At 43.2% G+C, this 23,598-nt stretch overlaps 1 protein-coding gene across 5 annotated transcripts in view; it reads left to right on the top strand.

The window, feature by feature from the left end:
- TGIF2 (TGFB induced factor homeobox 2) overlaps positions 1–23,298 on the top strand; it is a 29,043-nt gene extending 5,745 nt beyond the window's left edge. For all 5 annotated transcript variants that reach the window (XM_020801135.3, XM_072997003.2, XM_020801134.3 and 2 more), the window contains exon 3: positions 19,155–23,298. In XM_020801135.3, coding sequence (XP_020656794.2) covers positions 19,155–19,748 — 594 coding nt within the window. In that variant the 3' untranslated portion in view covers positions 19,749–23,298. The remainder of the gene's footprint in view (positions 1–19,154) is intronic.
- Positions 23,299–23,598: the final 300 nt, after the last annotated feature.

Raw genomic sequence — 23,598 nt, 5'->3', positions numbered from 1 at the left:
GGCTACAGCATTTCCTTCTAGATGGACCTAAAGATGGAGAGGCTTACTTTTTTTCTTTTAACTGCAGCTTCCCAAACAGTTGTGGAAGACTGGGAATTGTAGTCTGAAAAAGTAACACCTCATAAAGTAACACAGCTCTTGCCCAAAAAGGCATTGGGGATGTTTTAAAAAATACGTATTGGTGCCAGCAGTTGATTCTTTACCCATCAGTAACCACTTGTATATTTTTACTTTTCTCAGAGTGCTTTAAGATTAAAATTCAGGCACACTGGCCTGAATTCAATAGTTGATTTATTCTGGCAGATCCTTAAGTATATGCAGAGCTAGCTGAGAATCCTGTACTGTTCCTAGAAAGAGTTATTGCAAGAAGGCAAGGGTAACATTTTTAAATATCTCAATATCTATCTTTTTCAGTCTTCAGCAAAAGCTGTACGAGTGAACACATTTGTAGTAGAAATGCAAAGGCATGTCTGGTTTGTTTGTTTGTTTGTTTGTTTGTTTGAGATTTCCAGCAAACAACTTTAAGGACCCTTGCTTTTAAGGGTTTCTGTTGGTGAGTTGCTTAGATTTCCAGTGTGAAAATGGCTTAGACTTGGCCTGATGCTTTATCTGTGTGGAAGTCTTTTCCATGCTTCTTTTTCCTGACAGTAGAAGCTGTTTTTCCCACCTAAGAGACAAAACTAATTAGTCTCAATTTAAATCATTGATATTTCTTATTTTAATACTCTTGTCAATTCATACCCCATTCCAATGGATTATGAAACTTTTAAATTAAATATTCATATTCTAATTGAACAAGACATTTGAGTAAATGCAGGGTTGTGCATATTCAAAATAAAACTGCAGAAACATCATCTCTGTGTGATGTTCACATACTGCAAATGTTTATCCAATATATATATATATTTTAAAAAAACTGATATTGTGTTTTGGCTAAATAAAATTCAGATGATTGGGTAATATGGCAATATCTGGTTTTTCAGTGCATTATGCAATGTTGTTCCTTTTGTGGCTTGACTTTGCCTTTTGTTTCACTTTTATTTTATTCATCTTGATAATTTCTCAGCGAATCAGTGGGTTCTGTGATCTGGGCATCTTTCTCTCCCTCTCTGGACTTGTGAGTTGGAAGAACTTCCTTGAGAATTGGGAAGGGACTGCCCCAGCTAGACTCCTTTCAGGAAATGAGTAACATTTCTGTGTTCCTGATAGCCCTGCTGGATGAGGCCAGTGGTCCCTCAATCGTGACTTTCATAGTGAGTAACAAAATGTATTCAGGAAGCTCATGTTCTTTACTCTGGTGTTGAGGAGCATAGACATGTCATATGTAGCAGGGCCAGCTGCATATATGTGCCTGCATATTTTAGTGTTGGCAGAAGAGCACAAAATCTTATTAAAGAAGGAGCTTTGCTTGCCCTCCCATGTAGACTGCAAATGGGGGAATCTCTCGTCCCTTCAGGTGTTGCTGTATTAAAACTCCTATCAGCCCCAACCCAGTTGTTGGTTAGTGAGGGATGATGGGAATTTGGCAGGCAAGCAACCTTTGAAGGACTGCAGGTTCCTCTTCCCAGGTAGAGATTATCAATACAGTAAATGTATGAAGCAAGCATCCATCTTTGATTGTGCAGATGAGGAGAGGTTTTAACTCTTGTTTACTTCCATTCTTGTAGTTACAGCCTGCCCAGTCCACCCGTGGGACATAATTTATTAAGAAATAAATAAACAGAAATTTCTCTGGGTTTTCTCCTTTTACCAGACTATGTAATGTGATAAATGTCTGTCTGGGATACCTGAGTGTACCAGATCCTTGCCAAGAGCTAGTATTAGTTGGTAGTCCACCGTAACAGTTAGAGTGGACATATAGAGAAGAGGGCAGGGTTCTACTATGTTTGATGCCGGCCTGAAAGTGGGACATCTGGCAGATGCCACCAGCAATGACAGGCCACACCTGTTGAAACTTCCTCTACAACACAACTGCTATAAAGGTGGAAGAGGCCTGTTCTCTTTGCCACCTGTAGCTCCAGCAGCCAAATAAAGGGGGCCATATAAGTAGATGAAACACAAGAGAGTGACAGAGACCCTGGTCTGCATTATAATATATAATCAGTTTTGCAGCTAAAAGAGCATCTGTTCACCCTGTTTACAAGAGTATCCATTGCAGTCAGTAAGACATCAGTTCTGGCTTAATGAACCTTGATACATGAGCAACACTCAAATCCAGATTATTTTCATTTAGCACAAATGGGAAAGCAAACTATGAGTTTTCTATTATGTCTGAACTGGGGACAGTGCCTACTTGCTTTTGTACATCTAAGTAATAATCATGTGCTGTCAAGTCATTTCTGACGTAAGGCAACCCTTTTTCAGGATTTTCCAGGTAGAGAATACACAGAAGTGGTTTACCATTCTTCTAGGGTGCCCTGGAACTGTGGAGCTTGCCCAAGGCCACACACGCTGGTTCTTGTCCTTGGAGGCACATGTGGGAAATTGAACTCCCAGCTTCTGACTCTGCAGCCAGTGAACTAAACCACTGAACTATGCAGCCAGCTCCAGGATCTTGTGCCAAACTTTTAACTGCAGTTTTAAATTTGGTTTCTTAATCATGATTTATTTGGAAGCAATTTGATTGTACCGAGAAGGCACCATTCTTAATTGTGCATTCCTAGTTTAACTTTCCTGTTTGAAAAAAGGAGTGAAGTGGGAGCAGGCACTAGCTTAGTAATTGTGCATATACTGGTTTATTAACCTGTAAGATTGATGGCTTCCTGTGACATGCAGGCATAGGCAATATGGGATAACCTCTCAAACTGGCTTTTTCTTTGTGTTTGAGAGATCCAAGTAGTACCACTCAGAACACTAGATTTTGTCCAGGGACTACCAGTTTCCTACCTGGAGCAACCTAACATTATTTGATCCAGGCCCTAGACTCTGTGGAGTTTTAGTGGCTTACCTTTCTCCCTTCCCTTATCAACTAAAATTCTTTCTGCTCAATGGGCTGCTTATAACCATTAACTTGGAAGCCCCACTGATTTCAGGGGGTGCTGCTTTCCTTGCAAGGATAGATAGGATTCTATCTTTAGTGTTGCCATATCTTGGTCCATGTCTGTCTAGCTAACCACAGTTTTAACACCCATATATCTGCACATAAGTCCAGATGTTGCTCCATATACTTTTAGATATTTGATAGAAAATTATAAGTCACTGAATGCTAAACTAAAAGAGTTCTACTCAAGGAGGAAGAGAAAGGGGAAAAATCTGAAGAATGTAATGATTGATTGGAGATTTTTCAGATTGTGCTTTTCACAAGACTAAGTAGCAGTGATCAAAGTGCTTTTTAGAAGTGACTGTTTGAGATCCATGTCTTTGGTTGACCCCCCCCCCATAGTGGAGAACACTCTTCATAGAACTGAGGGTCAGTTGGGTGCCTGACTCACTGAATAGCTGGTAGCGTCCCTCGTAGAGTTCTGAGCTTCCTTTAATAGTTCCTGTTTCTCTATAGATTGACCAAGTCAGGGCTCTTATTGTGGAGATCTGACTCCACAATAATGCTTAGTCTGTTCTGCTTGGCTTGTTGTGAGCACAAATACTCTGATAACAAGTTGCAGCTCTTGCTTGTAGGCAGGGAAGGAGTTGGCTTACTTGGAACGATCTAGAGATATTCAAGGTCACTTCTTGTAGTAGTAAAAGCAACATGAAAGTTGCTATCTTTTTTTCCTCCCTCTGTGTACAGTGGGCTTCAATGTAGACAGGATGGAAAATAAAAGTGGCTTTGGAAATACTGTCTATAAATATTTACTGGTGCTTCAGAATGGTTTTCTTTAAGGTTAGTATACTGGTAGATAGTCTGATTAACTTGTAGTTTTGTAACCACTCCTGGGAGTAATCCTTTCCTGCCTGCAAAAGGATGTTTGAATTCGATAACAAAATGATTCCTCCATTTTGGGTGTTTTGTATGTTCTATCAGTGTTTTAAGCTGCAGTAACAGTTCTCTATTTTAGCAAGTGTCCAAGTCTGGGATTTGGAAATAGATTATTTTTTTATAAAAAAACCTGGATGGTGAGACATTCCACCTTTTCATAGTATATCACTGGACACTGACAAGGCTGACATGGTGACTTCTATCAGCCCAATTGGTGCTACCCAAGTGTTGTTACTACTGGTGGCTGGTATGCTGTATTGTTATCCTTGTTTCTTGCTGAATGTAAATGTTATTGTAGATTACCATCTAATGGTAGATCAAGGAAGATTTTCAGCTCCTGATAGTTAGCATGAGCAGCAAGATCTTACCATCTGAAATTTGGTTGCTGAAGGAAAGTCTGGAGTAATCAGCTTGGAAATAATTTTTGAGTGACAAAATTAGACAGTGAGATGAGTTCTGTTACTGAAAACAATTCCAGGAGTATGTTCAGAATGTGCCCAGAAACTCTCTGTTCTGTAGTTCTTTGTTTTTTGCTCTTGGCTTTGCATGATGGGCCTTGAGGAACTGGTAAAATACAAAGTACGGTAGATTGCTTGTTATTGATGGATTGCCTTTCATACTCTTGGGTAATCATTTTGCTGTTCTACCTAAGCTTTCTGGAGAAATCCTTAAAACTCAGTTTTGGGTGCCAGACATTACTGTGCAGGGCTGAAAGTTTGTAATTGGATAAGAGCCATGGAATTTAGTGGAATTTGTGACTCGGCTAAGTCTCATTGATCTCAGTGTATCAGTGGGACATATGTTAGACTGCCTATGTCAATCCAACCTAAGGTAAAGGTAAAGGTTCCTCTTGACAACTTTAGTCCAGTCATGTTCGACTCTAGGGGGCGGTGCTCATCCCCGTTTCCAAGCCATAGAGCCAGCATTTGTCCGAAGACAATCTTCCGTGGTCACATGGCCAGTGTGACTTGGACACGCTGTTACCTTTTAACACGCTGGTCCCTATTTATCTACTTGCATTTTGCATGCTTTCGAACCGCTAGGTTGGCGAGAGCTGGGAGAACCGACGGGAGCTCACTCCGTCGCGTGGATTCGATCTTACGACTGCTTGGTCTTCTGACCCTGCAGCACAGGCTTCTGCGGTTTAGCCCGCAGCGCCACCACGTCCCTACTGTGCTGGTGACCTACTGTGTGGTAAAATGGAATGTAGCTCTTCGCTGTGAAGAGCAAGATCTAAGTTTACCGTCTCCTGTTTGGGTGAAACTTCTTGCATGTTGGAGGAAAAATATAACACAGAAATCTCTATCACAGTAGACAACTGCATTTTGTGATTTCATGATTCTGTGGTCAAGAAGAGCTGATTAGAGACTCGAACAGGGTGCCTGTTTGCTAGCAGATGTTGGTCAAGCACATGTTACAGGCCTAAAATGGAGACATACTTTTCACTGTGGTGTTAGTATTCACAATATGGTATGAATGATCCCTCTTGGAGAGATGCCAGATGTTTTCAGTTGTATAAGCATTGGTAAATGTTGAAGAGATTGATGTTACTTAGGTATGTATGCGGGATTCTTGGTTTAAATAAAGAGAGCCCTTATTTAGTAAAAGGGTTTTACTTGTCAATAAATATGAACAGTATTTAAATTATTAAAATTTAAATTTGTAGGCTCTGCCTTCTCTGCTTCATATAATAAGCAGTTAACTTTTGGATTTTACTGTCAGATGATGTGGTGATGACAGTTAAGCAGGATAGGTCAATGGATCCTCTTTGTTCAAAGTATACCTTTGTATATCAAATTTTAGGGACACACAATAGGGACAGTGTTGCCTTCATGTGCTGCTTATAGATTTCCTAAAGGCAAAGAGCTGAGGCAGAGGATTAAAAAAAAAACACCGAAAATCTGCAGCTAATAATTCTTTGGTACCCAACTCCCCCCCCAAAAAAGTTCTTGTAACTTACCTTCCTCTGTCAAGAAACATTCCACTTATGCAGTAGCATGGTGTTTTTTACGAGCTTCAGTCCACTCAGCAAACAGAACTAATGGGACTTTCAAGGTTTTGCTTTGGAAGTGCTGTCTGAATGGAGAAAGTCGGTGCTTATTTCCATCAGGTTTATTTGACCGATGTTGCGGTTTAGCCATGCCAGGCAGAGGTGATGGGGATGATAGTCCCACACAATTTGGAGGCACCAAATTAGGAATGCATGAGCCTAGGTTCAATATGTTTGGCCGGTACATCATTGTCAGAAGCAGCAGATTTGTATGGAAGGAAAACTAGGCTGGAAAACGTTGCACTCTGAAAATTGTTCAACCTTTCATAAAACTGTATTATTGAAATGGATTTTTTTTTTTAAAAAAAGGTCACATTGGATATGAATGTAATTGAAGTGATACATTGTCTGGAGTGCTGATTAATGTTTCCAGGGATAGCAGTGACACTTGACGTGCATCCTGACATGGTGGGGGACACAGAAATTCCACGCTGCTATGAAAGGACGTTTTGCTAGAATCTCTCTGTGTATGTCTCTTAATTTATAGTTTAAAACCATTTAAGCCATCCAGCAAATAAGCACTAGAATGTCAGGATGAAAATCTTTACATCAGAAAAGAAATGGCTAATCCTGGCCTATAGGCAGTATGATAGGTGGCTGTCCTTCAGGGATGTGCCACTCGAGAGTTTTTGAACTCCAACTCCCAGAATTCTCCATTCTGGAAGTTCCACCTGACAGATATGGACTCCAGAATTTTGCTCATCTGGAAAAGGGCCTACCTCAGAACTCCGGCCTGGATTCCTGTTAAAAAAGGAAGCTGCCCCTGTGCTAGCCAGCTTTATTTTCTAACAAAAAGCCAGGCTGGAGCTAGGTTATGGAACATTTGAGCTAGGCCTTTCTCCAGGTGAGCAAAATTAGGTATCTGTTGGTGTGGGTCTGTCAAATGGAAGTCTGAGAATTCTCCATTATGGAACTCAAATCCAAAAAATATGAATGACATATCCCTAGTGTACATATCATGGGATGGTGTGCTTATACCTTTATGGTGTATATCAAGGGTCTCCAAACTTTTGCCCTTGAGGGTCACACCAGATATTTTAACATTTTTGAAAGGAAGGAACAGAAACGTGCCTAGGTGTGTGTACACACGGCCACTTGCATCCCCCTGCATGTGTGTGCTCACACATGCATGCACCTCCCCACCCCACCCCTGCATGCATGCACACACGCAGACACCCACCCGCCTGAACTCCCACGCGCGTATAGGCTGAAGGGAACAGACAGCAAGGCCGGCCGGATGTGGCCTGTGGGCCATACTTTGGAGATCCCTGGTGTATACTGTGTAGGGCAGGAATAGGACACTCAAGTTTCCTTTGCTGTTAGCTTCATTCAGTGAAGTATTAAGTACTGTACCATGTAACTGAACTATGCTTTGTAATCAGGTAAGTTATTGCGTAAATTTGAATGGTGTGCTTAACGGTACAGTGTAAAAACTGATCAGATTACTTTTTGCTTGATCTGTTCTGTTTTTAGGCCTTAATCCCACACACTTTTGAAATGTGCCCTTCCTAAATTAGAAATTGGTTCCTGGACTAAGGGTTCCCCAGGTGAACATAGAACATATACTTCTAATGTCCTCAGTTCTATAAATCAGTGCTGTATTTTAGTGGAAATATTATACGAGTTGTGTTAGATTACTTAGATGATGTGGCTGCATTATCAGTAGAGGGTCAGCAAGTCTTCTTGTCTTTTTTGGCTAGCCAGAATTTGTTCTTGGCATGTTTCTAACCCCTCCCACTACAGCCATGGGGGATGGGAAAGGGTCTTCTGCTGTCCTAAAGGTTTTAAGGCCTAGCATAACTGTGTATGTTATGGTTGAGCACCCAATGTACTCCATTGTTGAGTAAAAAGATGAAAAGCCATCTCTTCTGTGCTAAATTGCACAAGCTCAGTAAGAAGTTTTATACTTTCCCCAGAATCTCCTAAGTTGTGAGCAGTGTGAATGTGAGCCCTTCCCATTTTACATGCTTCTGAGGTTAACATAACATCATGCAAAGCTTCCGTGCTTCTTGAGGTATGGAAAGGCCAGTAGTTCTAAGCTTGCTAAGCTTTGGAGCTAAAAATGAAACTTGCCCATGGTGAGCTGGTAGTTGCAGTTGTGCGTTCTTGATTGTGTGAGAGGAGCTGGGGCAGCTTCGTCTCAAATTGTGTGTGTATGTGTGAGCAGAGGAAGGAAAGTGAGCCGTCCTCACAGGCGTCAAAAGAAGAAGGAGGCGGAGAATGCGCTGTGGGAGAATTGATAAAACTAGACGAGGGAGAAGGGGGCGCTAATAAGGCTATAGAGGTGTTCCTAGCGGAGAGGACGAGAGACTGGGGGGAGGAGTCGGGAGATTGGAGATGGGATGAAGTTATAAAGGAGGAGAGAGGAGAAAAGGGGTTAGACGAAGAAAGGGAGGAGAAAGGCACTCAAACGAGAGAGACAGGAGTAGAGAGAGAAAGAGTTGCGACTCTGGTTAAGAACTTCCCAAACCTGATGAGAGAAGACGGCTTGCTACCTCTGCCTAAAGAGCTGAGCCAGGCGGGAGTTCGTGAGTCCAAAGAGGGATGGAAACCGGGAGGGGGTATGGCTTTTCGCCCTACGATGGACAAGGCAACCCCTGGTGGTGTCAGCCCTTTCCTACCCAGATTGGAGGGGTCGACCGTGGTCCATCCCTGTTGCAGGACTACCTGCTCAGTTCTGACTGCGTCGGTCGCGAGCCCGAACGCAATCGCTCGTTTTGGGGTGAAGAAACAATGAAAAACAAAGATGTTGTGCCTGGGACAAAACCCAAGAAATATAACTTGTTAACTGACGAAGAGTTGCCGGACCCATTCGGTCCAGAATTATCTGATGTTAAAGTTAATAAAACCAATCCGTTTTTGACTGTTACATCGACTCCTGCCATTATTCCCGCCGAATCCCTTGGTCCGCCCTCTTCAGGAAAAGAACCCAATCACAGTGGCGCCCAACGTGGGGCGGACCAATGGGGAGGCAGGGAAGAGATGACGAGGATGTTGAAGACCATAGAGAGGCAGGAGAAGATGATTGAAAGTTTGACGGAACAGCAAATGTTGGTTACCAGACACATGATGAGGCTGGGGATGGATGATGAAAGAACCCCAAAGAATAATGTGTTTATAAGGAATGGTCTAGTGGCCGGCCCCGCCCCCATCAGAATACAAAAGATGAGCGCTAGCGATGACCCGGAGGCGTATCTACATACATTTGAGCGAGTGGCGGTGGCTGCAGGGTGGCCCAAAGAACAATGGACTTTAATATTGGTGCCTTGCTTGACAGGACTATTACAAGAGGTGGTAGACACCCTGAGCCCCCAAGAAGCCGCACAATACGAATCTGTAAAAACAGCGATTCTGAGGACTCTTAATTTGACGGAGGAAGCGTATAGGAAAAGATTCAGGGAACTTAAGTGGAAACCCGGGGTACATCCACGAACCTTGGTGCAGAGAATGAAAGCTAACATGACTAGGTGGATTAAACCAGAGGACAAATCTAAAGAGCAAGTCATGGAAGCGTTTGTGTTAGAACATTTGGTGACGACTTTGAGCGGGAATCTGAAAGGGTGGGTGCAGAAGAATAACCCAAAGCAGTTGGAAGAAGCCATCAAACTGATCGAAGACTATTGCGCCTCCGAAGAAGCAATCAAGGAAGGTCCCGCCTTTTCAGGGGAACGTGGGAGACCTCGTGAGAAGGCGGGGACGCAGACACAAGGCGGCGGAGTGAAGAGAGGGATGGACGTGCCAGGAGGAGCTCGCCCTCGCGGACGTCCCTTCGAACCTATGGGGCCGAAGCCAGTACGCCCGGTTACAGTGGATGACCGCGTGTTTGGGGGGCTTGTGTGTTTCGGCTGCGGGACCCCAGGCCACGTGCGTCGGGATTGCCCTGGGACAGACTGCTCTTGGGTAGGAGGATCGAATAATGCCCAAGAGAAACCTGGGAAACAAGCAGGTTGGGAGGTGGTTGCATGGGTGAATGGGGAGAAGAAACAGGCATTAATTGATACAGGATGCGGCAGAACCTTAGTGCGGGACATAAAATTAGAAGGGGTGGAAGAAGGGTTTACAGTGAAGTGCATACACGGAGACTCTAAGACCTATAAGACGACGTGGGCCGAAGTTAAAGTTGGAGATGAGAAACGGAAAATGAAAGTGGGGATTGTTCCAGGACTTTCGAGAGAAATGTTATTGGGAAGAGACTGGGTGGGGGATAGAACATTAGCAGAATGTAAAGAAGCGATGCAAGGAGACTGCGTTAAAATTGAAGTGGGAGATGATTTCTTACAGGAGACAACACGCGACCACATGCGTATGTTACAACAAGATGACGCCACGCTGCAAGAACACCTGCGAGCCGCGCGTGAGGTGGGCGAAGTAGTAGGGGGAGAAAAGGGGATGATCTTGGACAATGGGCTGTTGTATAATGTGACAGAGAAGGGGGAAAGGCGGTTGGTTGTTCCACAGAAATGGCGTATGGCGATTTTACATCTGGCCCATGATATCCCTATGGCGGGACATTTAGCATATGATAAGATGAAACCCAGGATTGAACAACGGTTTTGGTGGCCAGGAATGGAGAGAGAAATAGAAAGCTATTGCCAGACATGCCCAGAGTGCCAGAAAACTCAGGCCAAACCTAGACCAGGAGCTCCCTTAATACCCATGCCCCTAGTGGATCAGCCCTTCCAGAGAATAGGGGTGGACATTGTGGGGCCCCTTCTTAAATCGGCGGGGGGTCACACCCACATTTTGGTTATTATAGATTATGCTACCAGGTACCCAGAAGCAGTACCCTTGCGGTCCACGACATCTAAAGTGTTGGCTCGAGAGTTGTTACAAGTATTTACCCGGCTGGGCTTTCCGAAAGAAATCTTGACAGATCAGGGCACCAACTTCATGGGACAAACATTGAAGGAAATGTGGGGGTTATTGGGGGTAAAACCTCTTCATACAGCAGTCTATCATCCTCAGACTAACGGATTAGTGGAGAGATTTAATAAAACACTTAAAGGGATGCTAAGGAAACTAGTGATGGAAAAACCGAAAAGGTGGCACCTGTTAGTGGCGCCATTAATGTTTGCGGTGAGGGAGGTTCCACAGGCTTCCACAGGATTTACACCTTTTGAGATGATGTATGGCTGGAACCCCAGAGGTATACTCGATTTGGTCAAAGAGAAGTGGGAGAGTGGGAGAGATGAGGTGCAAACGAATGTTAAACATGTCATAGAAATGAGAGAACATTTGAAGTTAGTGGCCTCTTTGGCGAGGGAGAATTTAGCGAAAACCCAAGAAGGACAGAAACGGAGGTACGACGCCAAAGTTAAGACAAGGCAATTCGAACCTGGGCAGAAGGTTTTGTTATTAATGCCAGCGGCTTCATCAAAATTGTTCGCCACTTGGCAAGGTCCCTATAAGGTGTTGAGAAAGGTAGGAGAGGTAGATTATGAGATCTGGATGCCCGACAAAGTTAAAAAGAAAGGCATCTTTCATGTAAATTTGTTAAAGGAGTGGAAGGAGAGAGAAGCATTATGGGGCGAAGTAAGAGACGAAGAATTTGGCCCGGAAACAAAGGACTTTTTACGCCAAGGGGTAGAATTAGATTTGGGAGAGGAGTTAACCGCAGAGCAAGAGAAGCAGATGAGAGAGATAGAACACCGATACAAGGAGGTTTTCTCAGGAAAACCTGGTAACACCACGTTAGTCGAACATGCAATTAACACACAACCGCAAGTCATAGTCAGATCTGGAAGTAGGAGCTGGCCTAGGCACCTGAGGGAGACTATTAATAAAGAGATAGAAGAGATGCTTCAATTGGGCGTAATTGAGCCATCTTATAGCCCCTGGAGGAGTTACCCAGTAGTGGTACCAAAACCAGATGGGAGTGTTAGGCTGTGCATCGATTATCGCAGATTAAATGAGGTGTCCAAGTTCGATGCTTATCCGATGCCAAGAATTGATGACCTGCTAGAACGATTGGGAGGGGCGGAGTACCTCACATCAGTAGACTTGACCAAGGGATATTGGCAAATACCCTTGAGGTTAGAAGATAAAGAAAAGACAGCATTTGTGACCCCTAAGGGCCTTTACCAATTCTCGCGTATGCCCTTTGGGTTGCATGGGGCAGCGGCGACGTTTCAACGACTAATGGATAAAGTGTTAACCCCTGTTAAAGATTTTGCCGGAGCTTATATTGATGACATACTTATATATAGTAAAAGTTGGGAGGAGCATTTGGTGCACCTAGAGAAGGTGCTACAGGTGTTGCAAGAAGCTCAACTGAAAGTTAATCCAACCAAGTGCAAAGTGGCGCGTAAGGGGGTGAAATTCCTGGGGTTTCAAGTGAAACAAGGTAGAATACAGCCTGTATCAGATAAGATCGACCAAGTGACGGCCTGGCCCGTACCCCGGACAAAAAAGGAAGTACAGAGATTTTTAGGGTTAGCAGGTTATTACAGGCAATTCGTTCCCAACTTTGCCCACATTGCGGCTCCCCTAAGCGATTTGACTAGAAAGAAGAAAGCAAAATTGGTTTATTGGGGGGAAAAGGAGACCAAAGCTTTTGAGGAGTTGAAACAGATACTATCTGAATTGCCCAGTAGATATGCTCCAGATTTTTCCAGGCCTTTCATAGTTCAGACTGATGCCTCAGATCGGGGAGTGGGGGCAGTGTTGTCACAAGAGAAAGATGATGTAGAATTTCCCGTAATGTATTTGAGCAAGAAACTAACCCCTAGGGAGCAGAAGTATTCGACTATAGAAAAAGAGGCTTTTGCTGTTAAATGGGCTATACAGGCTTTAAGGTATTACCTGTTAGGGGCACCCTTTACTCTCGTCACAGATCATGCCCCGCTACAATGGCTGAACCGGATGAAGGATGTGAATCCCAGGTTGACCAGGTGGTACTTAAGTTTGCAGCCATTTACCTTCACAGTGAAATATCGTAAGGGAAGTGCCCATGCTAATGCGGATTACTTTTCCCGACAGGGAGAGATGCTACCGCAAACCGAAGAGAGGACGGCCCACTCCTCAGGGGGGGCGTGTGAGCAGAGGAAGGAAAGTGAGCCGTCCTCACAGGCGTCAAAAGAAGAAGGAGGCGGAGAATGCGCTGTGGGAGAATTGATAAAACTAGACGAGGGAGAAGGGGGCGCTAATAAGGCTATAGAGGTGTTCCTAGCGGAGAGGACGAGAGACTGGGGGGAGGAGTCGGGAGATTGGAGATGGGATGAAGTTATAAAGGAGGAGAGAGGAGAAAAGGGGTTAGACGAAGAAAGGGAGGAGAAAGGCACTCAAACGAGAGAGACAGGAGTAGAGAGAGAAAGAGTTGCGACTCTGGTTAAGAACTTCCCAAACCTGATGAGAGAAGACGGCTTGCTACCTCTGCCTAAAGAGCTGAGCCAGGCGGGAGTTCGTGAGTCCAAAGAGGGATGGAAACCGGGAGGGGGTATGGCTTTTCGCCCTACGATGGACAAGGCAACCCCTGGTGGTGTCAGCCCTTTCCTACCCAGATTGGAGGGGTCGACCGTGGTCCATCCCTGTTGCAGGACTACCTGCTCAGTTCTGACTGCGTCGGTCGCGAGCCCGAACGCAATCGCTCGTTTTGGGGTGAAGAAACAATGAAAAACAAAGATGTTGTGCCTGGGACAAAACCCAAGAAATATAACTTGTTAACTGACGAAGAGTTGCCGGACCCATTCGGTCCAGAATTATCTGATGTTAAAGTTAATAAAACCAATCCGTTTTTGACTGTTACATCGACTCCTGCCATTATTCCCGCCGAATCCCTTGGTCCGCCCTCTTCAGGAAAAGAACCCAATCACAGTATGTAAAGCATAAAAACAAATCTAGTAGTGGCCAGGCCAGCTTATGTTTTGTTTTTAAGTCCCTATCCTGTTTGCCAAGGCATGTGTATGAAAACCCACAGACTCTGCCTTAGGGCTACATGGGAGTGCTCGGTGTACATGATATACAATGATGGAAATATGCTCGTTATAAAACATCTGTATTTGTGAAAGGTGGCCACTTGTGGTTGTCAAAATGCAGTGTTTGGGAGGAGGAAATTAAAATGAATGAGAAAATTATTGAAATTATAGCAACATATATCCCCCAGGCAGAATTTTTTTAGAGAGCTGTTGATTGAGAGAAGATACGTCAGTCTGCTTGATTTATATTTCCATAATTGTTTTCTTTGATGTGTGCCTTCATTTCAGTTCAGCTTTCAAAGACAGGAAAGGTTGTTCAACCTTATGTCTGTGGCAAAGCAGATTATGCAAACAGGCACTGTGTTTCCAAGTGCCTTCTTACTGGCTCCTTATGGTGTTACCCTGGAATGTCTTCAGGTTTCTTTTGTAGTGGATCCATAATTTTGCTAGCCATTCTGGCTAGCATTTCTGGATATTGACTCTGGAGAGTCAAAGGTTGAGAAGCCGAGGTCTAGAGAATGGTCCCAAAGTTACATAACACATTTCTCATAGAGTAAAATGGGTATGGAGATGTAACCCCTGTCTAGATTTGAAACAGATAAGCAAACATCAGCATTTTAAGAATATTTTTTATTTTTATGTTTAAATTGTAGCTGCAGTTAACTACTATATCTGAGCTTTATTTATTTGTGTAAACTATTTATTATAGTACTTTTATGCCCACAAGGGCTCCCAAAATGATGCACAATAAATAGATGAAACTACTGTTTTGTTTTGTGTTGGATTTAAAGCATTTTTAAGGCCTAAATTTAAGAGTTGTTTTAAGCACCGCTTGAAACAGTACAATCTTTGCTGATTGAGAGCTTAGTGGGAATGGAGCTGGCTTGATTTATTCAGAATTATTTTCTGTTTACTGCAGAAATATTAAATGTATTAAATATTATCTGCAAATACATAAAAGACTTCCTGGGAGAAGAAGCTACTGTAGGAAGTGTGTGTGTGCATGCACACACATAAACAGACACACACACTCTCTCACACATGTGTTAAAAGCAGGGCTTGGATTTTCCTTGTGCAAAGCTATCACAGAAACCACAGTTTATTACATAGTTCATGATGTCACTGCTCTGTTAGATGTTTGTGCTTGTTAAAGTTGTTCCACTGGTGCTTGCACAACTGCTGATTGTGTCACCTCTTGTACTTTTTCTGGTAGATTGACATTGGGCATAGCCGCGCATGTTTGTGCATGAACTGCACATCTAAAAATGAGGGAACAGCTTGGTGCAAGATGAAAAATCAGTTTTCCACTCCATCAGGTCTGATCTAATTTAAGTCTGCATGAGACCTCTTGAACCTAAAGAGAGTACAGTTCTAAACTTCAGGCTTGTGAGATTTTTCTTAATTCTTGTGGGCTTTTTCTTTAATCTCAGTCTTTTCCTTCCTCCTACAGTCATGTTTTGGGGCTCCTGAACACCTAGCCAGAAGAAATCTAGGAAAGGGGGGAAATTGTTTTATTATTCTCTGCTTATTGGAGCTGGTCCTAATAAAAGGTATTGACTCGTAAATCTGTTCTTAAAGCAGTCAAGGAATGAGTCATCTCTTTGTTGTTCTAGACGTGGGGGCTGTGGAAGAGACGGAATGCTCTGCTGCAGATAAAACTTAATGAAACTATTGGTTTGACTGTTTATTTTTCAGAAAGACTTTTCATGTAACTAGAAGGACGTTTCCAGGTTATAACTAAAACCATAATGGATCTTAGAAGTGTGTGTATAAGGAAGTGTAAAAGAGTGTGTTGGGGCTGTTTAAGAAACTAGATTGCCCTGCTCGATAGAAAGGCGCTTCATGCACATACTTTCTGTTCTCTCTTGAACAGCTCTGGCATGAGAAAAGGCATGCCAGGAATCTTGGAAGAAACCGTCTGTGCTTTGCCCTGTGCTGGCCAGGCAGATCCCAGCTTGTAACATGGAACCATAGACATTCAGGTGACAACTAGCTGTATTGCCCTGTCCTCTCTTACAGTGCAATTAAAAAGGATGGTAAGAATGTGTAGCGGGTAGAGAAAGAAAAGCTGTCACCCATTTACTTACACTGTGGAAAGCGTAGCAATATTTTCTTTATGATTAGAATATTATGAAAAGTTTGTTATTTAATTTCTGTACTTATTAATACTTTCACACTGTCCTGTTCCTCTCTCATACAACCAGTAAGATGGTGTGGAATAATATAAATATACACCAAGGAATAAATAAATAAATCTGAAATATACTTTATAATATAAAGTAGTTTAGAATGCTTGATTTTTTATTTTTTTAAAAAGAGAAACTGCTTTTCAAGTGAGTGGGTTGAGACAATCACAGTTCTGGAGAGAATGCCTTTCCCAGCTTGAGAGGGAAGGTGGATCTTCATTTCTCCCATATCTAATCGACTGGCCAGTGCAGATAGCAGGTCTTCAGAGGAGCCTTTCCTGTGAATTAGAGTAGTTTCATAATGGGATAGGCAGTTCCTTAGGTAGCCAGACATTGTTGTGTGTCCCAGGTATCGTTAGATATGTCCAGAGTGACTTTTTAAACGTCTTCTGCAAAATCTCCCCATAGGACTGTGCATCTGGTTACCACTGGCAGCGTTGGTGAAACTGAGTGCAGAAATTTTGAGTTCTACTGATTCTGTAGATCAGTAGTTACCAACCTACCAGATTTTCTTGGATTACAACTCCATGAAATCCTGGCCAGTACAACTAGTGGTGAAAACCTCTGGAATTTTTGGTCTTATTACAGGTGGAGACCCAAATTTGGGAATGATTGCTGATCTACTTTGATTTGGATTCCTGTGCTGAGTAGGGGGTCGGACTCGATGGCCTTGTAGGCCACTTGCAACTAAATTATTCTATGATTCGCTCTTTTTAATGTTGAATTCTCAATTTACAGTTGTTCAGGTCTTACATTCTTCCTTTAAAAGGGGACACTTACTCATCTGTTAAGAAGCCTGGAGAATTATTACTTATTTTTGGTGCATTTTGGGATGGGAGGGAGAAAATGGATTATTGAAGGCGACTTGCCAAATGATGGTGGACCTCAGAGTTTATGCATCTACTCAGTACAACATGTTTTCTGTATTGTACAATGTTCATGTCACAATCCTGCTGTGTCTTTTAGAATTTCAGAAAAACAGGAGCGTGGTAAGATTCTTCTCTCTCACCAATTTCAACCAGATAGCGTATGCACACTATGTTAAGTTGCTTGATTAGAGGTTATCCTTATTCATTCATTCTTCAAAGGGAAGGAAAAAATTGGTGAACTCAAGTTAAGCGTTGATGGGGATTGGTAAAACTCATCATGTACATATACAGTACGTATGTGTTTAATGAGAGATGGAACAGTTAATTTTTAAAAAAAGATTAGAACACTTAGAATGGGCTGCCTAAACTGTTAAATTCTCATGTTTCTGGATAATGATGTTTGAATAAGCTGTTTGCTATTCTAAGTTAGGGCTGGTGAGAGTTATAGGCCAGAAACATCTGGAGGGCTACAGTTGCCCACCCCAAGTGCAGTATTTACAAGAATTTTACAGTAGGGTAACGAAGAACATCTACTTTAAACCAGGAATGGGCAACTTCAGACTATTTGTCTGCTTCTGCGGGTCTCGGGGGTGGACAGATCACAAAGACTGCCCCCATGAAACCAAAAATAGCTAAGAATGTATCTGACTATGCAATTATAGTTGTTTGATTCTATTTTCATTGTCATGGCTGCATCTTGCAGAATGCTGAGTTCTGTAGTTTGGAGAGGGAATCCCCTGCTGTAGTCCAAGGATGGAAAACTAGAACTCTTGAGCAGAAAATTGTAGGTCCCTCCCCAAACTAATCTAGGATTCTGTAGGATGGAGCTATAGTAGTTAAAGCAAAATCAAACTAATGTAGTTTAGGTACACCATAGAACTCTATTTCCACTTTTGGAAAAAGTGAAAATTTCTTCCCATTTACTCTATGTTAAATGATAGGGGCAGGGGTGCTGTGGCCTAAGTAAAGGATAAATAGCTTCCCCAAGGCTTCCAGGAACTGCAGTTTATTTATTTTTTAATGCCAGGAATGACATTACTAGAGAGCAGCTAATGTAGAGGAGTTGATACTGGATTTTCACCAATTGCTGTTTGTTGTGACCTCACCTGGATGAGGTTTCCAGTGCCTGCAATTTGCTGGTGTAGATTGGGTCCATGGCACGGTGGATAAAAATCTTTGGCCCTTGGTTATAAAAGAGTGCAGAGTGACTTTGAGACACTTGCTGTATCTCAGCCTGCCTTACTTCGGAGGTTGTTGTGAGGCTAAAGCAAGGAACAGGAAGGATCAGGCTCACATGAGCAGTGGGGAAGAACAATGAGATATTAATATAACAAATAGCTAATGCAGGCTGCCTTTCACTTTCTTTCCCTGTGCATTGAGTTTTTAAACCCGCTTCTTAATTTCTAATGGGCCAAACGTTTTCCCATCCTTCATTTGGAACTTGTATAGGAAGAACATGTTGAAACCGGTGTCCTACTTTAGATATATCATGAAAAGGCAGGTTTCTTTGGAAAAGATAATATTGGAAAAGGCTGAAGGCAACAGGAAAGAGGAAGACCAAATATAAGGGGGATTGACTTCCTAAAGGGAGTTGAGTTTACAAAAATTGCGCAGAACATGTTGGCGATTTCTTATCCATAGGGTCGCCATATGTCAAAAGTGACATAGCAACAACAGCAACAATTGCTTTTCTTTGATAGCAACTCTCAGAACCTGGTAGTCTGAACAAAATCCACACCCAGATCCACACATAGCATTTCTGGTCCCTTGTTACTGATAGGAAGCTGACACTGAGAAATTGTGGTCTTTTCTAAGATCCTTCTAGTGTGCTGAATGTGAATTTGACTATTGTTTCCTGGGGCACAATACAGTGGACCCTCTACTTACGGAATTAATCTGTATTGGAACGGTGGCTGCAAGTCGAAAAGTCTGTAGGTCGAATCTCCATTGACCTACAATGCATTGAAAACCGATTAATCCCATAACTGGCAGTTTTTATTCTATTTTTGTTCCATTTTGGTTTTTTTTCTGGTCTGTAAGTCGATTCTCCGGCTGCAAGTCGAATCTAAATTTTGCGGCCAGAGAAGTCTGTAACTCGAAAAGTCTGTAAGTCGAGCCATCTGTAAGTTGAGGATCCACTGTAGTTCCTCCATGTTCCATGTTGTTACTGGTTCTTCTGATGTATCTGACACCCTCCTCTTTGTCTATTTATCCTCCTAGATATGTAATTGGTTCATAAACGCCAGGCGCAGGCTTCTCCCTGACATGCTGCTGAAGGACGGCAAGGACCCAAACCAGTTCACCATTTCTCGCCGAGGTGCCAAAGCCAGTGATGCTGCATTGACCCGTGGCAGCGCCGCGGGTGCTGGACTCTTGATGGTGCCACCGCCTGCTGCCGCCACTGCCCCGTCCTCCAAGGTGCTGCCCATGTCCGTCTGCCCCTCCACGCTCTGTCCCACTGTACGGCGTCCAGCCGGTAATGTCTGCACAATGAGGAGCGAGCAGGAAAACCGGCCCCCGTTCCAGCGGGTGGAGCTGGAACCCCACCCCAAGCCACCGCAGCTGGGTGCAACCGGCAACACTCTGGCGCTTCTAACCCGAGCGGAGGCCGCCAGTCCCACCAGTGGACTCTTTAACACACCACCTCCGACACCCCCGGAGCTCTTTGGGGAGGACTTCAGCAGCTTCCAGTTGCTGGTAGAAGTGGCTTTGCAAAGGGCAGCCGAGCTTGACTCGCAAAGGCTGAGCGGGCAGTTGCCTTCCTCGCTGCAAAGAGAGGCTGCCCTTCCAGCTCTTTCCAGAAAAACCAAGTAGCCGGTGGTGTCTTCTTCATTTCCCCCCACTCTCTCGGAGGCTTCATTTTTTTTTCTTCCTTCCAGGGTTTGTTTTCTCTTGGCCCTCTACAGCGAGAGGCCTCTTGGCCAAAAGTTAATGCTGTGATAAGGCTTCTTTTGAACCAGGAACATTAAAAGCTTTCATGACTTTTGCTGTAGGGCTGCCAGCTCATCTTGGAAGCAGGTTGCCTGACCTTGATAAAAAAACACTCCTCTGCCCATTCAGAAGATGGGGGAAATCACATCATCCTTTGGTTAGCATCACACCTTGGAGCCAGGTGGAAGAGGTGTTGTTTCTGTGCTCAGAGGTCCTTGGATCTCAGGGCAAACTGCTTTTGAAAGGCCCAAGAGACTTGTTCTAAGAGAACATGGCTGCCGGTCCCCCTCTTTGTTACTGTGACTCTGTTTGCCTCAAAGGGCTTGTGCAGAGGTTCTCCTGTGTCTCCCCACCCTGACCCCATTTTCAAAGCCTGCTGACATAAGGGAAGAGAACAGGAAAAGGGTCCAAATGGTAATGGAGGAGAAATGGTTTAAAGAAAAAAAGAGTACTACTTTCTGTTTCTTTTAAAGTAATCTAAGGTGGAAAAGGGGTGTGTTTGTTTGTGTGTGTCATTTTACCGTTTCTCAAAACTTCTCGATGTAAATCTTTCTGACGGGGGCAGGTGTGTGTATTTTTTTTTCTAAGTTTTGTTGAAGGTGGGTTTTTTTGTTTTTGTTTTAAAAGAAAAATACTGTAGCATTTCTTAACATTCTTTTGGTATGGTGTGAATCAGTGGCTGGTCCTTGTATCACACTGAATGGGAGCGCCCCCACCCCATGACAGAACAAATTAACTGGAAATGTGAATGCTTGTGGCATTTTTCTTTTCTATTTGGGGGTGCACAGGTGGGCGGGGTGGGGCAGGGAAATCTGCTGCCACCCTCTGGATACTGATGCCAGTAAGAAGAACAAAGACAATATATGGTGCTGTTCAGCAATCTTTGTTACTGATTTTGAGATGTTGGTAGAAATTTGGCCTGCTTTTGGTAGCTCCGGCATTTCTTCTGCGTACTCTTCCCTGTGTTTCTCCTGTACAAATATGGTCACAAATCAGGGAGAAGATTGACACTAGCAGGATGCTAACCAAAATCAGCAAAGGGCATTTTGGAGTTAGGGAGAAGGAACTAAACAAGACTCTTTGACTGTGAAGTTGCTTTAAACAACCCCTTATTTTTTTTTGTTTGAATTTTTGTTGTTGTTGATGGTGAACTGTAATCCTCAATGTTTCTGAAAAACTTACAATGTTTTCAAGGGTGTGCTGACAAAACTACCTATACAAAAAACACATCCTGTTAGGTTTGGTTTGGTTTGGCATCCTTGCTTGCCATCATGCTGAATGTAGGTACTCCACTGCTGATGGAGCAAGGTTGCCCTCTCATGGCCAGGAGGGGACGTAAAGAAATAGCAGGGTCTTTCATGGTGAATTACAACTTCTCCTGCAGGTTAAAAAAAATTACACAGGGTGGATTCTGGTATCACTGCTCTGTGTGACTTAATATGTCCCATCCTGTGTAAGTGAAGCTTTGGTAGAATACTGGACCCAGCAATAGTATAGTATCCCGTATTAGAGAAAGTGTGTATGCCACAGACTTAGGTGGAAAGATGCTGGGGGTTGCATACTGACTTGTGAGGATGTGTGTATTTCAGAGTGTCACATCTCCTTTTGTCCTGAGACCAGGAGCGTGCAAAACATGGAGTGCTCTGGGTGATAATGAACATCCTTTTTAAAATAGTGCTGTTTCACTGTAAATGTAAGTTAAATAGTGATCTATTATATACACCTATATATCTATCGTGAGGAAAAAAAACACTAATTTTAGAGGGTGTTAGCCTAATTATTATGTTGCATGAATAGTAAAGATTAAAGCCCAGAAGAATGCAACTTTTCAGATGTTTGTGAAGCGGGTGTACAAAGGCTTCATGAGGACAGCAAGCAGCTTGTGCGTGTTGGGAGAACTGGAACTAGGTGGGAGGACCTGTGATCCTCCAGGTGTTGAACGTTGACTCCATTAGCTAGGTTTGCTAGAGGTCATGGGACTTGGAGTTAAACAACATATGGAGGACAACAGGATCTCCCTCTCTGACTTATTGCTTCTGTAACAAAATGGTGCAAGTGCCTTTCCCCCCTCTCTGCCAGCCAAAGTCTAATCTTAGGGTTTAGATTGGTGCATCCTGTAATTGCTGCTGAAGAAATAATTGTCCATTCCTCCCCCTCCACTCCTGTGCTCTCAACCCTTAGTCCCATATCCTTCATGCAATGAGTAGCCAGCTGTGCCTAGAGACCTGCTGTTTAGTGGATTCAATTCACAACCTTAAGAAAGAACGGTCACCAAACAGTGCTAGTTTCTCCGATAGAAAGCCCACAGAGCTACCTTGAAAATAGTCTTTTTTCCCTTCATTTTGTTAATATGTTTTGGATGAACTTATTTGTAACTATGTGTCTCCATAGTTGTTCCCATCATCATTGGCCTTGGATGGTGAACACAGAACTCCTCAGAGTGGACAATTCCCACTTGATAGAACACTTAGCATCCCCAGTAATAGTACGGCCATGCTGGCTGAGAGATTTTGGGACTTGTACGCTACAGAGAGATATTTTTCCTGACTGTTATCTCAGCTTGAGTTCCAGCTGTATACCTCTTGGATTTCTAATCTGTGGAGCAAGACATGAGCCCTATCCTGACATTTTCTTATGTGAGTACAGGGTATATGTAACTCGGCAGGAGCGTAGAGGGAGAATGACTTTTCTGAAGGGATTGTTCAGTGATGCTCTCTGTGCCATCTGAAACTTTGGTTTTTCCAGTGTGTGGAGTCTCGGTGTGTAAAAAATCCTTCTTCTTGAAATGGTGATGGATGCGGGCAAACCTCATGTGCTCCTCCTCCTGTGTTTACTCCACCCCCTTAGAGAATGATTGTATAGAGAGCTTTCCTCATGGTGGCTTCTAGTTGCCTAGAGCTATATATTGCTTCAGTCTTCCCTTGAAACTTTTGGGAAACTGCTGCAACAATAGTATTCCAAGTTCCACCTGAAGCCTTAATTACAGTTATTTCTAATTAATTTTCACACCTATTAATCTCCCACTTGATTTTAGTGGGACACAGTTGGATTATGACCAGTGGGTTTAGGGACACAGTTGAATTGTGACCAGTGTGATTCGGATCACATGTCCAGTAAAAAAGGCAGGAGAAACCTCTTTTTCCTAGTACTGCAAGAGCCTCAGCAGATCTGAAACTGAAAAAAAAAAAGGAAGTAGACCGTTCCAGTTCCCACAGTGCACTGCTTCTGCTGGTGCAGAGTCTAGACTGCTGTATCTTGTTTGTCCTAATGATGTGGAGATCTTGTTTTAGAAGGGATGGGGAATTTAAAAAAGAGAATATTCTTTTGCCTGAAGTTTATGAAGCAAAAAACAAAAACAAAAAAAAACAGAAACTAAAACTACTGTAAATAATTTTTTGAATTTTTTTAATCAATAAAGTTTTTTTAAAATATACCATACCTAGTGAGAGATGGGTTTGTTTGAACACAGGCAATGGTTTGGCTCAAATGAAATGCATATACATACAATGGGAAATCTTGACATCTGAGCATTCAGCCTGGAGGCAGGCGGTGCATCATGGCCTCTCTCAATTTGAAGAGACACTTGTTCGGCAGGCCGAGGCCAAGAGGCAGTCCTGAAACCAGCAAAATCCGGGAGCTGGACAGGGGACATATTACATTTGTCTTCTGCGTGGAAGGGATTGTCACTCTCGAATTGGCTTTCTTACCCACACTAGACTCTGTTCCAAGACCT

The sequence above is a fragment of the Pogona vitticeps genome, chromosome 4, assembly GCF_051106095.1.
Source record: "Pogona vitticeps strain Pit_001003342236 chromosome 4, PviZW2.1, whole genome shotgun sequence".
Lineage (NCBI taxonomy): Eukaryota > Metazoa > Chordata > Lepidosauria > Squamata > Agamidae > Pogona > Pogona vitticeps.
This window is presented reverse-complemented; position numbering and strand designations above follow the sequence as displayed.